A 17,607-nucleotide genomic window follows, 5' to 3' on the forward strand; every position below is an offset into this window, starting at 1 on the left:
CAGTGAAGTTTATACAACTGAGTCTCCAGAGAAAAAATGAGCACATCTGCCTAAATTAATTCTAAAAATATGGTGTAAATTCCTTTGCAAACTTCCTCGTGCTTTTATTCCCACAGCACCAAAGTGTTACAGCAGATTCATGTCAGAAATTGTAAGGTGTTTTTTCTTTAAATCATTACACTGGTTAACACTATAGCAGTCAAAACTTTATTCTAGGACCTTTAATTGAGTTACATAAAGCACATCTACCAAATCCAGTAATTAATCAATGTGAACATCATTTTTTAGTGACCTGGAATTTTAGTTGGTGACTTTAACTATGTACATGAACACAGGTCTTTATCCAGCATGCCTTGGAAGTTCACACATACACACACTCTAACCAGAACTTTAAAAGTAAGTATTGTGTCTAGGGCTGCTGAGATGGTACAGCAGGTTAAAGGCACCCACTTCCGAGCTTGATGACATGAGTTTAATCCCCAGGACCCAAATGGTGGAAGCAGAAAACCAACACCCAGAAATTGTTCTCTGACCTCTATTTGTGTGCAACAACACATGCAGTACTGCAGTGGCCATCCCATATCAATTTTTTAATGTCCATGTGACAGTCCCTCAGATTTTTAAATCCTTCATTACTTCCAGAAAACAAGTAGCTATTAACTGCATGCATTTGCTAAGCACTTCCAGCATAGCTGTTCTGTACACAGCACACACACGTGTGAAAAGAAGAGGGCCTTTTCCTGGTGTATTCCGGAGTTTTCTAAAGCAACAAGGTCAGTTCTGCAAACTGTGGTCACCACTGCTTGATTGCTGTGGCAATCCTGAGGTCTGGATCTCAAAGAGCACATCATTATATGTAGAGCTGGCTTACAAACATTACTTTTCCATTTGAAAGCCTATCACAGTTTACATCCACAGCAGAACCAGCAAGGCAAGCAAGGCTGGATTCTGGGGAGAGTGACCACCTCTTGGTCTTTCTCCTTCTTGGAGAATGGGGTGGATGGGAAGCTGAACCAGCTTTCTGTATTCCATACATTCCTTCTCAGGGTGTCTTTTGGGTGCTTCAGAATGTATTAGAAGGCTATGACACCTTCTAATATAGCTATGTATAAAGTACTGACATAGGATTCTGAAGCTCTGGGTTCCACTGCCAACACTAATTCCTCAGTTTAAACAACTGGCCACTGGAACATACATTCCTTTCTCATTTGTGATATTCAAACAGTTATACATAAAAATCGAGATGGACCAACAACATGAATTAGTACTGTTATTCAGTTATTCATCATTTCTGTGAAGTGTGAAAGATAGTTTATAAGTATGTACCAAAATGAGAGGTGCTAGTAAGAGCCTACAGAGAAAAGGCTAAGTGACTTATTGGAGATAAACTAACCAACAATCAATTTGTATCACAGCCTTTTGATTTCTATTGCTAGGCTTGGTTACAAAAAGACTGGGAAACTCCTTGAAAAGCAATGAAGGACAAAGATAAGAGATAGTAAACAGATATTCAACTCAGAAAAAAAGCAGCAAATACATAATCTTCTTCCTTAGGTTGACTGTATTCAACATTAGCTAAAACCAGAAAGACTGACAATGTGTCACCGACTTCAGCATGTATTAGCCCTTTTTCTAGCCCACTGGTTCTCAATCTTTGGGATTGGCAACCCCCAAGGTTGCCTAAGACCATCAGAAAACACAGACACAGATAGTTACATCACAATTCACAACAGCAGCAAAATTACATTTATGAAGTAGCAACAGAAATAATTTTATGTGGCTGGGGGCTACCACACCACAAGGAACTGTATTAGAGGGCTGCAGCATTAGAAAGGCAGAGGACACTGTCCTAGCTCCTTTATTCCAGCTTATCTTCATCGTAAGTCCAGAGAAACTACCTTCCCGGCACTAAGTAGCCAGTGGCTGCTATGGGTGCCTCTAGCCTTGTCCTAATACACACCACCACAGTGACACCTATTTGGGATTTCATTATGAAATAGGAATCTTCTCTTAACTAAGGGCAAAGAAAAATTTATTCCATTCTGATGTTTCCTAAAATAGCCTTCCCCAGGGAAGAGCACATGAATTGCTTAGCCAATACCAATGGTCAGCCCTGAAAACATACATTCCAGTACCATTATGCAGGTTATATTTAGGAATGTATACACATACATGCATATAACAACAATTAATGAAAAAGAGTCCATTAATTTGAAAGAGAGCAAGGAGGGGTGTATGGGAGGGATTGAAGGGAGAACAAGGAAGGGAAAATGATACACCTTTTTTATAATCTCAAAATTAAAAGAAATAATGTTAAAAAAAAACCAGAAGACTTTATTCAAAGATTATAGTAATACTACAACAGGGAGGAGAGGCCATGTTCAACAGGAACATGATGGGTTGAGGAGTCGGAAGATGACTAAGAGGAGATAGCAAAGGAGAGGATGTACTTCTCCGTTAGGTACGGGGCAGTGCCTCACTGATGGCCCTGTGAGCTCCTGTACTAAGACCGAGCATCAGTAGCGGGCAGACACAGAAGGCCTAGCTGAGGTGGCTTGGAGAAGCCCAACTACAGTGATCAGAGCTCTGTCACAGATAACAACTCTTCCCAGAGTGTCAAAAGGGTGTCTGTAAAAAGGGGGTAGTAAAAGCTCTCCCTGGATGGCAACAAATCAGCCTGCTGGATTTCAAGTCTGTGGTGTTCTTAAGGCACAGAGGCTCCAATCCTGCAAGTCTAATCAACTGACTTTCCACCACACACCCCCCCAAGGTTGGGGCGGCCTCTCTACTCTCTGCCCAATCCTCCCCTCTCTAACTACACAAGGTTCTGCCTCCTGTCTATCCCCTCCTCCCCACCAGTGTGACTTCCACAGAACAGCTTGGCAAGGGAGTCCTCCTCCACCTTCTCCAGCAGCCTTTGTTTCCTGTTCTCTGTCAGATGACAGGGAGCTGTAACTTTCTACTGCACTTGTTTGCCTCAGTGTCCTGCTCCCTTTGGGCTCTCAGTTGCTCCCAGCAGGGCTTGGGTTTCATTGCTTTTGTCTCCTAACTGTTTTCAATTATGATGAAGCAAATAGAAAAGGAAATAGAAGAAAACCTCTTTCAGGCAGTGAAAGCTGCACTTCTAACCCCAGGAGGAAGGCAGCCATGCTCACCGTGTCACCATACCCTTTACCAGCAGGTCATGAAGCTATTGAACAGTGCCTGGGCCGGTTACTCCTTAAAATAAGTTGATAAAGAAAGATGGTCAACAGTCTCAGCAGGGGCACTGTGGGGCTCTCCTGTTGTTGGAGGTGTTTCTGGATTTTTACCTCCTTGTCACATCCAGTTTCCTAATGGCTAACCACTTAAAGCTGAAAAAAGGGAGTGAAGAATGTGGGTTCTTCCTTAATCCTTTTACTCTCAGGACTCCAAATGCTTTATGCATCTCCTGTGCTACCTTCAAACCAGACAATCCCCTGGTATTGTCTATCGCTGTCACTGCTTATGAAAGGACAGTCATCCTTTTTGCCACTCTACTCTCTGAAGCACTAACTACAATCCTCTGAGGAAAGAAGATGCATATGCAGTCTCCATCGGCAAATAAACCAGTATTTTTTGAGTGCATACCTGTAGAATGAGGAAAATTATCCTTAATCTAGAAAACCTCTAGGGGCACATGATGGCTGTTGAAAGATTAGGGATGTGAATTAGGAAACTATCTCCCCCTCATAAACTCATTATATTTATAATAAATGAACAGACTTTGGTTCATCAAATCATTAATATAAAAATATAGAAAATAGTAATTTAGGAAATATACAGAAACAACACTGTGCGCAGCCCCAGTTTAATTAAGAAGAAAGAGTCTGACCTGGACCAGGCTAACCTCTGACAAAGATGACAGCCATAACCTGTAAACTTTAGCCCCAGGACCACAAAACTAAACCGTTTAACTATGGATTCCCACAGAACACCGACTTCCCAACTACGTCTGAGGTACCTTACAGATTATGAGCACTAGAAAACAGCACAATAAAATGAGGAGTCACAACATCTGAATGGACTGATTTCTACTAGTGCCACTTTTCTGTGGTTGGCAAACAATGGGACAGTACACAGCGAAAATGACTCTTGATGTGGTCTAGGTTTAGTAACATGATGCAGAAAACTGAAGGGCAGAGAGCTGTAAGCTTGCCTTACGGTAACACCGGATTTCAGTGGGAAGGCACCTCACAGAAGTGGGCTAAGTAGGCCACCTTCTCTCATTACACTTACTTCATTATTATTCAGATTTTAATCCATCTATCAATTTTAAATGTTGGTGAAAAATTCTGCTGGCAAACTTCTACCCTCCTGATGGCAAGCAGCAGTTTCTGAAAGCCAATCATTTAGTAACTACAACAAATTTCCAAAAATTAATTTTTACTTTTGAAGGGATATATCACCCCCTCTAAGGCTCAGGAAAGATAGCGGAAGAGGAAGCAGAAACAATTTAAGAAGCAGAAGATAGGGAGAAGAGCTGTGAAATGTTATGTTGTAGACAGCCATTGCAATCACTGCAACTGTGGTTAGCTGTGCTGAGCCTAGACAAGGCTGGCCCTGTCAACACTGTTATGGGTAGGGGATGTAAACCCACGGTCACAACGCAGCCCTTGTTAAAACTTAGTGAGTTACCACACAAAATAACATGACTGTGGGAAAGGGTTTTGTAGGGAGAAAAGGAGTTGACGGGTAGGAGGGAGATTAGAGAAGGCAGGAAGTGAGAGTAATCAGAAAGCATTTTTTATATACAAGTATGAGATTGTCAAAGAACAGATTTAATTTAAAAAACTAGAAATAAAAGATTGGGAAACAAAAATTGTATTCATTTTTAAGTATGCAGGTAGAAGAGTCTCAGAAATGACACATTTTAGGTTCATAAAATTACATGAGGCTTTTCCAAACCTTCATTCCAGGATTCTTTTTCTGTAGAAGACTCAAGAAGCAGGGAAGACTCCTGGGGAAACAGGAAACACATACTTTTGAATTATTGTGAAACTGGAAGAGAAACATCCAAGGGCAAAACAAAAACAGACAAACATTCAAAAAAGAAACAAAGAAGGACAGAACAGTAGAAATTAACCACAGAATACAGAACTGCTCTGGGGTCAAATTCTAAGCCTTGCACCCTTCACATGGATAAGGGCTAAAGCCACTGTCCTGGAATTCCAGAACTGAACAAGAGCCTCTCTGGTCAACAGGCTCCCAGTGGAGCAGACACAGCCCTCTCTTAGGAAGTCGTTCTCTAACTCCCAAGTTTCACACAGATAAAATTAGGCAAACAGGAATTTGTCATAAAAAAAAGGAGACAGAAAAACAACAACAAAACCAATCAAACAAAAAAACAAACCCAAAACAGAAACTCCACAGTAACAGACATTCATGGGTACAAATAATAAATTATACATCCAGGAGCTTCAGATGACAGAATTTCCAGAAAAAGAATGTAAATGCATACATATTAAATGGTTAGGGAAATGAAATTATAAAAATTAAGCAAGGACCAAAAAACTATTTCAAAGACAGAGTACTTTAAAAAAATATCAGATCTCTCAGAAATTACAAATAGAAGCGTTGAGATTCAAACTAGGCTGGTGAGGAAAGAGAAGAATGGGATGAGGGTCAGTGCTCTGACTGGGGGCTGGAGGCTGGGCTTAGATGCTCACAGATATATATGCTATATTGTAGATGTCACTGTGGAAATTAATGAAACACACAGGAAGAGAACAGGAAGAGGACAAACAAGTCTGACAAAACATTCAAAATAGCATCAGTCTTTATTACATTATGCAAAGGATCAAACACTTCAATAAAAGACAAAGACCAACTAAGTGCTGTTGATAAGAGCCCTGCTTTACAAGGACACTTGTAGGGTGAAAGTCAAAAGGTATTCCATTTAAGCAGTATTGAAAGAGAGCAGTGGTGACCATATTTATATCAGATGAAATAGAATTTAAACTAAAAAAAAAAAGCCATAAAAGACAAAAAGGACATCACATAGTGACACAAATAAAGAAGATATAACAATTACAAATATATGTACTCAACAGCAGAAGACCTAAATGTATAAAGCAAACATTGACAGAGCCAAAGGCAAAAATAGTCAGCAACACAATGGAAACGGATTTCAATACTCTACATGCAGTAATGGATACAACATCCAGACAGAACATCAATAAGAAAATGAGGACTTGAACAACATCACACCAAATAGACATATCAAAAGCACTGCACAATGAGATGGTGGGCCATACTTATAATCCTGACACTTGGGAGGCTAAGACTGGAAGCTTGCAAGTTTGAGACCAGCCTGGGCTACATGGTGGGACACCGTCTAAAAACCCAACAAGAGAAAAAAGAAAAACACACACCCAAAAGCAGCACAATATATATTCTTAAGTAAACATAGGATATTCTCCACAATAGATAACATTTTAACACACACACACAAAAGAACACATTAAAATGGATATCATACCGTGTGTTTTTTCCAACTCCAATGGCATGAAACCAGAAATAAAGGACAGGAGAACTGGACAATATACAAATTTGTTGAAATTAAACACATTCCTCTGGAGAACTCTAATAAACCAACAAATACTCTATTAAGAAGACAAAGAAAATCTACACAGATCTACAACTAGTAAGAATCAGTGATTAGAAACCTTCTAGTAAAGAAAGACCAAGAGCAGATGGCTTCACTACTGAAGTCAGCAAATGTTTAAACAAGAACTAACACCTGCCTTTCCCAGCTCTCCCAAAACTCAAGAGGAGAAAGTACTTCCTAACTCATCTATGAATCTGGCATTACACGGATACCAGACTAAAAAAAGGCATTCATCAGGCCAACATGCCTAGTGAACATAAACAGACAGCAAAAGTTCTCAAAACGAGCAAATCCAAACCAATAGCATGTTAAAAGGACCATCTACCACAGTGCCCACCTGAGATTCAAAATCAGTGTAATATACACCATATCAACGCAAGAGAAATTAAAATTCCACAATAGTTTCCATAGATACAAATATTATATGTAGACATTACATCAGGCAAGATGCAATACAACACTCAACAAAAGGGGTCGAGAGAAAATTATCTCAGTGTAATAAAGACCACCTGTGAAAAGCCCACAGCTCATATCATGGTTAATGGTAGAACAGAACAAACAAAAAATGTCTTCTAGGATGAGAAGCAATGGCAAATGACCATCCTCACCACTTCTATTCAATACAGTCCTGGAACCTCTTAGGCAAAACAATTCAACAAGAAAAAGAAAAGGTGTTCAAATTGGGAAGGAAGGGGTAAAAATATGTTTTTAGATATGACAATCTTATATGCAGTCCCCACATGCCCCAAAATGATCTTTTAAAACTTAATATACAAATCCAAAAACCTTCCATATGCCAAATCAATACTTACACACATGCAAGCACACAAATACACACACACACAATCAGATATGTGTCTGTCAATAACAAGGAACTATCTGAAAAAATTTCAGAAACGTGGACAATTTTTATAATACCAAAAAGAATAAAATATTTTGAAATGAGCTTAACCAAAGAAACAACATATTGCTGAAAGACATTAAAGAAAAAAAAGAAAGACAGCCCATGTTCATAGATTAGAAAAATTAATACTGTCAAAATGTTCAAACTACCTAAATCAATCTATAGATCCATTGTAAACCCTATCAAAATTCAACTGCATGTTTTAGTAGAAACAGAAAAACATCCTAGGACTCGTAAAGAACCACAAAAGACTAAATATTCCAAACAATCAACAACAAAAGAATGAAACTGGACCTTCATGCTACAATATACACAAAAACAGGTCAAATTAGATTAAAGATTTAACTATAACATTCAAGCTATAGAATTCCTAAGAGAAAATGTCAGAAAAAAGCTTGGCAATGATTTCCTGGATGTGACTCCAGCTCAGGCAGCCAAAGTAAAAGTAGATGAGGAAGATGAGAACAAGGACATGGAAAATAGAGAAAAGAGGACCTAGAGAATGGGGGAAAATATCTGCAAGTCATGTATCTCATACGGTGTTACTATTCCAAATATATTGGGGATTTCCTACATTTCAATAGCAAATATGTAAATAATCTGTTTTAGAATATGCACAGGCCTGTAATGGGCATTTCCCCCAAAGATTACAAACAAAGGGCCAACAGGTGTTAAGAAAACAGGCTCAACATTGTTAATTACGAAGCAAACACTAGAACCACAAAAAGTACCACTTGTTAGGGTGGTTATTGTCAAGCAGTGTTTTCTTGGTTTGTTTGCAGTTCTCAGAACTGAACCCAGGGTCCTGCACATGCTATACAAGTGCTGCTGAGTTACATCCCTAGTCAGGATTGTTAACTGTCAAAATGAAAATAAGAGTCGCGAGAAATCTGAGTTGAAGTAGATAAATCAGAATCTGTGCACTGTTGTAAAAAGTTGGAGTGTCTAAGAAAAACAATATGGACGTTCCTTTGCAAATTAAGATTATAACAGGACCTGAACAGGTGGCTCAGTGGTTAAGAGCACTGTCTGTTCTTCCAAAGGACCTGGGTTCAACTCTTAGCACCCACATGGCAGCTCACAACTGTCTGTAACTCCAGTTCCAGGTGGTCTGACACCCTCACACCAGTGTACATAAAATAAAATTAAATAAATTATGTTTAAAAAGAATATAACAAGATGTAACCAATCAACTCCACTTCTTGTTATTTACGCAAAAGAACTGAAATTAGGGTCTCCAAGAGATATTTTCATTCCAATGATTCTTGAAACATTTACCCTAGAAGTAGAAACTAAGTATCTATCAATAAAGGTCTGGATAAATAGAACACACTATATACTCACAACACAACATTATTCATTCATAAAAAGACAAACATTTTGTAATATACTGAAACACAAATGAACCTTATAGACACTACGGAAAAACGAAATACACTAATGACAAAATGATAAATACTATGTGGCTCCATTTTTATGAATAAAGTATTTTAAATCATCAAAGCAACACTGGTGTTTGCCAGGGACTGGAAGAGGAAAAGAGAGAGTCACTGCCCAGCAGGTGCAAAGTTTCAGTCATGCCACATAAAATGAGTAGATATTTGCTCCAGCACACTGTTGACAGGCAACAATACGACACTGCATACCTAAAGACTCACAAAAGCAGATTCTCCCGGGAAAGGTGTTTTTAAACACAATTTAAAAAAATCAACAGAAGGGTTGGGAGACATTTAAATACAATTGAAAGCAGACATATCTAAACATTACAGATTGTACTACAAAGAAACAATGAGCTGGGAAAAAAACATGAATCAGGGTAAAGACATATGGAGGACAGAATGAAAGTTTAGCACAGTTAACCTAGTATCAGAGACACTAGAAAGAAAAGGGGTAAGCCAAGGCCAAAGAAACCATGGTGGACACATTTCTAAAATGATGAAAGTTACATAGAGCTTAACAATCAGACAGCTCATCATTTCAAAAGACAATGAACTAGTAAGAAAAATGAAGATGTGAAAGCATCTAGGGGAGCCAAAATCTAACAAAAGCCAATCTGAGTACAAAAAGAAAGACACAGGGGTGCCAGAAGGAAGACAGTGATAAAAATATAGTTGAGAGGCACCCAGAAGTTATGAAAACATGAATTCATAGATACAAAGAGCAAACAGCTAAACACACTACAGTAAAATTCCAATACCAAAAAAGAGAACTTTAAAGAGACAGACACCAGCAGACACGCTATGGAAAGAAGAAATCTCACGACCTAAACAAAGAACTCCCAGGCAATTAAAGAATGCTGGAAGATGGAGAAATAGTATTCCCCAGGGAAGAGTCCTCCAATTGGTATTCAATGCCAGTCCTGAAACTATATAGATACAGGAAGAGAAAATGGTCTGAGCATATTGTATTTATATATTTGAGCACACACATACACACACATACAAGCCTGTAACTGTAGGCATGTATGTATATGTATATAACAACAATCAAAAAGAGGGCATGAATTTGAGGGTGTGTGTGTATGGGAGAGGTTGGAGGAAGGAAAGGGAATCGAGAAATTATCTAATAATATTTTAATTTTTAAAAGCTAGTCTGTGAGTTATCAGATGATTTCAGTGTTTTCTGACCCCTTTAAGAAATTAAACCAACAATCTTAGTTATAGACTAAGAAATGCTGTCTTTCAATAATAAATGAAACTATTTTCAGATTTAAAAAAATTACACGCAGATATAGTGGCACACACCTTCAACCCCAGCACTCAGGAGGCAGAAGCACTCAGGATCTGAGTTCGAGACCAGCCGGGTCTACATAATGAGTTTCGGGACAGCTGGGTCTACATAGTGAGACCCTGTCTTGATAAAGCAAAACCACAAGAGGCTATCATAAACCAAAAGAACTTACTTTCTCCTTTTGAGACAGTGTCTTGATCTACAGCCCAGGGCAGGCTCAAACTTGGGATACTCCTGCCTCAGCCTCCTGAGAGCTGAGATTACAAGCATATGCCACTTATGCCCAGTCTCACCAAAAGAACTTCCAAGGATGCTCATCAGGGTAAAGAAAGTGAGTGAAAGCCTCAGACAGAGGCAAGTAATAGGATTGTTATTTGAAAAATAAGGCGAACCAGCTAATTGTGCACATTGTAGGCTTTCAGAAAACACAAGAAGGTTAACGAGATGGCTAATCCCTGGAATTCACACAGTGGAAGGAAAGAACCCATTCCTGAAAGTTGTCCTCTGACCTCCACACACAAGCCATGGCACTCAGCCACAAGCCCTCCAATAAATGCAAACACAAAGCAAAACACAAAGATTGAATAATAGCACCAAGATCCGAGAAATAATCACGTTAAAGGCATTTCCTTCCCCAGTGGACTGTCTGCACTCCCACTCTGGAGACCATGAGCCTGGACTTCATACATTCACCAGGGATCAGATATAAAGGACAGCAAGGATGGCTACAGTCATCTCAGAGTCTTGTCATGTGCTGCAAGCCATGCCACAAAGGATTTGTAAGTGTTTGATAAAGGGGAAAGGGCAGGGCACTCCAGGCGACTAAGCAGGAAAGGACCAGAAGTAGTTGAGAAAAGTATATCCTGTTCTTCCTCTATTAAGGTGCATGCGTGTTCATTTTAAATCTCTAAGCCCAAACCAAATAAACCACCTCCTAGAAGCAATAGCAGAGCAGAGTAACAGTTTCAGAGGTCAGAAATCTACTCTGACCTTGGGCGGGTCATCGGACTCTCTGAAGCCTTCAGCCTTGGGTGGTGTATGAAATGGCTACCCTTACCTCTATCACTATGTGTTCTGATGATAAATGAACTGACTGAAAAGGGAATGTTACAGCGCTGACCTCTTCTATACATTAGTCACTGAACCAGGGCGAGGACAACACAGAGGAGACAAACCGGGCAGGAAGTGCGTGCGACAGGGCGGGTTCTGGGACTCATGCAGGGAGCAGAGCCGGGGCCATGTGAATGTATGCACCCCGCTTTTCTTTCCATTTACAACTAATGATGGTCTGAACAGCCTGCAGCTGGCCACCTCAGTTACTGTAACAGTAGCTTGCCAGAGTTACCACATGAACTTCCAGTCTACTAAAAGACACACCAGTAAGAGGCTTACTAAGAGCCTTCGAGCCTACCCAAATTCATAATTTTAAGACAGTCCAAGAAATAATCACACTGACTTTTTTCAGGCTGACCTCTAATAAGGAACATAGCATTGTTTTCAACACAGAAAATCAACCAGGACATTGATGACCCACCAACAGAAATGTCAGAAAAGGTATTCCAAAACACTTATAAAATTGCTTCATTGAAGAAAGAATCACATTTAGTAATAAATGTTAGCACACTTCCTATATCCATGCTGGAATCATCCAAGAATAATCTGACAATAGAAAAAGAAGAAGAAAATAGAGACAAGTTTTTCAAACATGTTTTTATTTTTCTAGACCTACAACCTGAAATCCAGCACATTTTACGGAGATTACTTTGTATTATATCTCTTCTACTTCGCTGCAAAGTGTTTACTGTCTTAAGAGCTAATCACTGTCCTGTTACACTCAGTCAGTTGAAGTCTATCAACAAGGCACACACAAGCCTTCATCTCAGGAGACTCCTGGAAGATTACATGGAATGTTCCCAAAGAACAATTCTTTCCCTGCTGTACACAGTGGTGGATGAGACAGCGGGTGACAGCATTCCTTCTTGGAAGTTTAAATCTTGAACATGCATCAATGATATTGCAAAAGATTAGATGCTATATATTCCAAGGACACAAAATCCAAGTATGGCACATGCATGCTGTCTATATACATACATATGAATATATGATTAAGAAATGTTTCTTACCTGCAAATAACAATATACTACTGATTTTAAAAAAATACTGTATTTGTTTATTTTAATTTCTAAGGGTAATAGTGTTTTTGGCTACTGTCTATCAAAAAGACTTAGCAGTCATATGAAACAGACATCTTTTCATAGATATTTTTAGAAATATGTCATGTGTGGATATACTTAAAAATGTCCTGTAGGAGTACAAACAAGTGTACCTTTTGGCCACCATACTGGCATTAATACATGCACTGAAAAGCAAGACTGTTCCTCTATTTCACTGACGGGAGGTAAGGAACATGAATAATGACATTTAGGACTTCAGCGGTCATTTAACAGCCTCCAGTGGTGCCCCCTTCCATAAACACCGGGGGCACGTACAAGCCAACTCAGCCCTAGCTACACCGTCTTCTACCATATACAATTTGGGATTGCACTTATCGCTTCTGTCAGCTCTTAGTGGGGAAAGGCCTTGTCTTAAGCCCTGCTGCACTCCCTTTCAGCTCACAAGCAGAGTTAAGAGCATACTCATTGATTAATTAACAGCCATAGCACAGTAGGTATTTTCCACGGCAATGAGGAGATAATTAGGATGTAGATAAAGCAAGCTAAATGGAGAGACGGTTGTGTAGCAGAGTAGAAGCAAGACTGTGCACGAACACGCTCAGAAACAAAGCAGAGGAGTTTACACGGCACAACCATTCTCAGAAGGTACAACACAATTTATAATGCCATCATTGCTGTTCTTTTGTTCTTACATGTGAAGCTGCGTGTGGTACAATTCCTTGCTGCCTATTTCTTTAATGCCATCTCATGTCTGTGTGAAAAGCCCTATCCACCCAAGCCCGAAAACCCAACACAAAATCAAACAACGTGCTTCTCCTCGGTAAACGCACACAGAATTCTGCTAATAAAAACAAAGGTCAATGTCTGTCTGACCTGTTTGACTTTTCATTCTCACTCTTGAGTGACAGGATTTTATTTTTAATAACAATCCTTTGGCTTTAAAAATCTATTGCCACCCAATTTTTTTCCTCCAACCTCCTTTAACGTCTCAACGAAAATTATGCAATTCCATTTCTCAAACAACAGTTACGATGCAAATTAAGCTGTAATGTATGGTGGTGACAGCCTTGTGTCTTTATCATCTTAAATGTATGACACAGGGACAAAGCACACCCGCACATCTTCCTAGTTCTTCTAACAATGGTCTTGGTAGAAGAATTTCTTTTTCCTTCAAATAAATATATTAAAATTCTGCAAACCTCCACTCTCTAGATAAAACACCATGTTTATGCTTCACGGCGCTTCAAAAAGTGAGCTTGCCTGTCACCCCTCCCTTATCTTTTGTCTCACAACACCAAAGCACTTCAGTATTTTTACTTTACCACCCCTATGAAGTCACTGGTACATTAAGCACTGGAGGGCTGATGAGGTAAGTCCATGAGCAGAGAGGTCTGGACGACCGGCTAGCTCCTTCAAACTTGTCAGCAATCATACCAGACCCTCTGGAGCCTCGGGGCACCTTTATAGGTCACGAGGACTTTAAAACAACAGTGACAGAGAGCCACCTTTCCTGCACACACATGAACACAATCGCACTTTTCAGAAGGTGAAATTACAGTTGGCCTTGTTCTCTTAGTTTTTAAGAGTTCAAGTACCCCGAACACGTCAATCTTGTTTTAAAATAATAATAATAATAATACAAAGTCCTGGGGGCAATTTAATCAGACACGGAAAAATCCTCCTTTCAAAGAAATGCACCCTGTGACACTTTCAAGGAGGAGAGGTACTTAAAACCTGTCCCTGAGTCATAAACGCTGAATTGAGGAAGAGAAGTCAGTTGGCTTCCTGGGGCTTTAAAACATTTTCTCTCGCACCCGGGGGCTACAGGAGCTGTAAGTGAAATTCTTCCACTCTTCACTACTAAGAGTATTGCAGTGACATAAAGTCACACACACACACACCCTCTACTTCACTGCCTTCTTCATCCCTAAGGTGCCCATGCCTCCCCACCCCGCCCCAGTGTGGACCTGATGTTACAAAAAGCAAAGTCATGGGGCAATGCGGGGGGTAGGGTGGGGGTGTATGTTTGCAAAAGGCTCAAAGATCCAGAAAAGCAAAGGGCTAAAGATCCCAGGACAGCCCCGGTGGACGAGGCTTGGCTGGCTCGTAGGCTGCCGCCGAGCATCCATTCAACTCCGGTGTGGAGGGGGTCCAGAATGCTGGGGTCGGCACGAAGGCACCCGGGATGCCACCCTGTGCCCTCCATCATCTCCCGGTCCCCCAGGCAGGGCCACCTCTGAGCAGAAGGCAGCCCCGGCCTCCCCGCGTGGGGATGGGCAGGACGGGGTGGGGGGTCAGGCCGGGCTCGCCCAGGTGGCCGCGCCGGAGGAGGCTGGGGGGGAGCGGGGGGACCACTCACGTTCTCCGTGTCCCGCTCGTTCACCGTGGGCAATGGCGTCCGCGCCGACATCTTGCGCGGGCGGCGGGGTCGGGCCGGGGGTCCGGCGGGGTCGCGGGCCGCTGAGGGCTTCGGCGAGGGCGGGCGGGCGGGCCGGCGGGCGCGCGGGAGCGAGCGAGCAGGCCGCGCCGGGGAGCGCGCGGCTCCCGCAGGCCGCGGGGCGGGAAGGCGGGCGAGGCGGCGGGGGGCCGGGCCGCGGGGACGCCGCCGGGGCGCGGGGGGCCGCGGCGGGCTGCCGGGAGGGCGGGCGCCCGCGAGCTGCCTCAGCGCGGCGGCCGGCGAGCGCGGCCCTGACAGCGCCTCCCGCGCGCCGCCTCAGGTGAGCGCCGCCGCCGCCGCCGTCGCCGCCGCGGCTGCCGCATCCGCCGGGCCCCGCGGCCCCGAGCCCGCGCGCCGCTCCGCGCCGTCCCCGCCGCGCTCAGCCGGAGCCCTCGGCGGCCCGAGCCGGTGCGCGCGGAGCGGCGGGCGCGGCACGCAGCGCCCCGAGGCTCTTGGCGGCCGCCGCCGGGTGGGCGGGCGCCAGCCAAGGGGCCTCTCCATTCATTCCCTCATTAGGGATGCGGGGCCGCCTCCGCCCGCCCGGCCGGGCTTCATCAGCGACTCGCCCCACCCGCGGAGCTGGCCGTCCCCCCAGAACCTCCGGGGTCTTGAGATCTGATTTGGGGTCGCGGGGTGCGGGGTGGGGGTCGTGGGAATAGGTAGCAGTCCCCTCCTTCCCCCGCTTTTATGGATTGCATTTGTTTCACTGGAGGGAGCTTGGGTGCCATCCTGCCCTGCACTTTGCTTAAATTCTTTCCTCTGCTTTAATTCCTGGTTTCCCTGGAGTCTTCTTTCGGGCCCCTTCTGCCCTGAGGTGGTGTTCGGGGTCAGGGTTGGACAAAAGGCACAAAAGCCTCGTGTAAGGAGCTGGCCCAGAGAGCGTGTGGAAGAGCCCCCACCCCCACCCCCCGCACCCCACAGCATCCCTGGAGTGGGTGAGACTTGGGAATCACGATGCCTACACTGGCGGATCGTCACTTCCTGGGATACGAGGAAGTGTCACTTAGGCCAGCTTACTCAGGGAGAGGGGAAGGCTGGCTCTGATTGTGCCCTTCCATCCACCTGCCACTCTTCGGGTCCTGTGTGTTGTACTTTGTCCGGATGCACTGCTTCTGTGCCTACACTAATGTTCTGCACACTTGGCCTCTAGGATAAAAAACTTTTACCATCTCCCTATCCATTTTCTTTGCAGAATTTTTATCACATTCCTTCATGGATGGGCGGAGAGATAAAAGGAGGGACAGATAGGACAAGATTGATGGATTTTGTTGAGCAGCTTTTTTCATCCTCGAATGGGAATCTTGGGGTGATGGGAAATTCCTCCTCTGTCCTGAATGCATCCATTTGAAGAATTCCTGCACCAGATGGTTTTTATCCTGACTCATTAAAAGTTGTTTCTGAAAAGTTAACACTTGACCCTTAAAACATGGGCCAGAAGGGCCTAAAAATAGCAAACACATATCTCAAGGGAATATATATATATTCTCTCTCAGTGTGTAGTCACTTCTAGAACACCAGCTGTGTATTTATTTCTCTAGCATCCTATGTTTTAAACATTTCTCAGTTCCACAAAGCAAAGTACAATCACAAGACCCCTTTGGTGGCCATCTTGACTGCTCAACGAGGACTCGGGCTTTGGAACTAACTGCAAGGCCAAAGCCAGAATTACAGTGTGTCCTTGGAACTGCCACGCTTTTAGGGTCCTTCAGAAATGTCGGTTCACAAAGACATACTGAAGCACGAGTTTGTACTTTTCTCATCAGCTGAAGGTCGCCCACACAGCAGCCCCACTGAACACTGCTTATGCAGAAGTCCCTCGTGCTACAGCCATATCTGCGTGAACCTAGGAATAAGCATCCCTGAGAAGATGCCGCCCACTGGGATACCCATCACTTCTTCCATCAGTACCTTAGATCTGTTCACATATGATCCCTGACCTCATCCTTGAGGTGACCCTGACAGGCGTATTTGTTTCCATTTTACAGACTTCCGCTGAATTGACCTATTCATGGCCATAGCTGCATCAGGTTAATGAGACACAGAAGAAGATAACAGAAATGTGCAGGGGTGTTCAAGCTTGCATCAGTCACAAGACCTATGAGCTCAACCCTGTAAGCCATGAGGCTAATTAGAGACAGAGCTCAAAGGAGAGTCCCAGATCTGGACCCAGTGGCTTCTACACAGACAACTCCTTCAGCTACACCTGTGACATTTTGCCCAAATATTGAAATTGACTATTATTTAACAACACAAAAGGACACTTGCTTTTATGTCATTGCTGAGCAGCTTTCATGGCAATGGCACTACATTCAAAGGGAATCATTTTTCTATCTAATAAGATAAATGAGAAACAATTCTATCTTTAAAAGCTAGCATTTAATTCATGGTAATACCCACAGTCCTAGGCTTGGTATGTAGTGAAAATGCAACTTTTCATAGGTTAAAAAAAAATCCCCCATTAAAAAAAAGTTGCATGTTCTTCTGCTCTAAAAAGGCATGAGGGGATGTTGGGACGGTGTCAAAATTGTTTAGCCTTAGTAGTTAATAATGAAAATGCCCACAAGCAAACTTTTTTCCTGCATGGCGTTTTACAGCTGTGACCATGCGGAAATGGCAAAGGGAATTTTTAAGGCTTTTAGCAATTCTCTTTGGGGCTATTAACAAAACGTGGCGCGTGTAGTTTAGAAGTTTAGAGTTCCAGAAGGAAGTCGAAGTTCTGACAAAACGAGCAATG

The 17,607-nt window shown here is 42.7% G+C and overlaps 1 protein-coding gene across 3 annotated transcripts in view; it reads right to left on the bottom strand.

Annotated features, from left to right (window-relative positions):
* Positions 1–14,919, bottom strand: part of Mark1 (microtubule affinity regulating kinase 1) — a 112,529-nt gene extending 97,610 nt beyond the window's left edge. For all 3 annotated transcript variants that reach the window (XM_021635789.2, XM_021635788.2, XM_021635791.2), the window contains exon 1: positions 14,796–14,919. In XM_021635789.2, the coding sequence (XP_021491464.1) occupies positions 14,796–14,846 (51 nt within the window). In that variant the 5' untranslated portion in view covers positions 14,847–14,919. The remainder of the gene's footprint in view (positions 1–14,795) is intronic.
* Between the last annotated feature and the right edge of the window lie 2,688 nt (positions 14,920–17,607).

This window comes from Meriones unguiculatus, chromosome 11 (genome assembly GCF_030254825.1).
Source record: "Meriones unguiculatus strain TT.TT164.6M chromosome 11, Bangor_MerUng_6.1, whole genome shotgun sequence".
Classification (NCBI taxonomy): Eukaryota; Metazoa; Chordata; class Mammalia; order Rodentia; family Muridae; genus Meriones; species Meriones unguiculatus.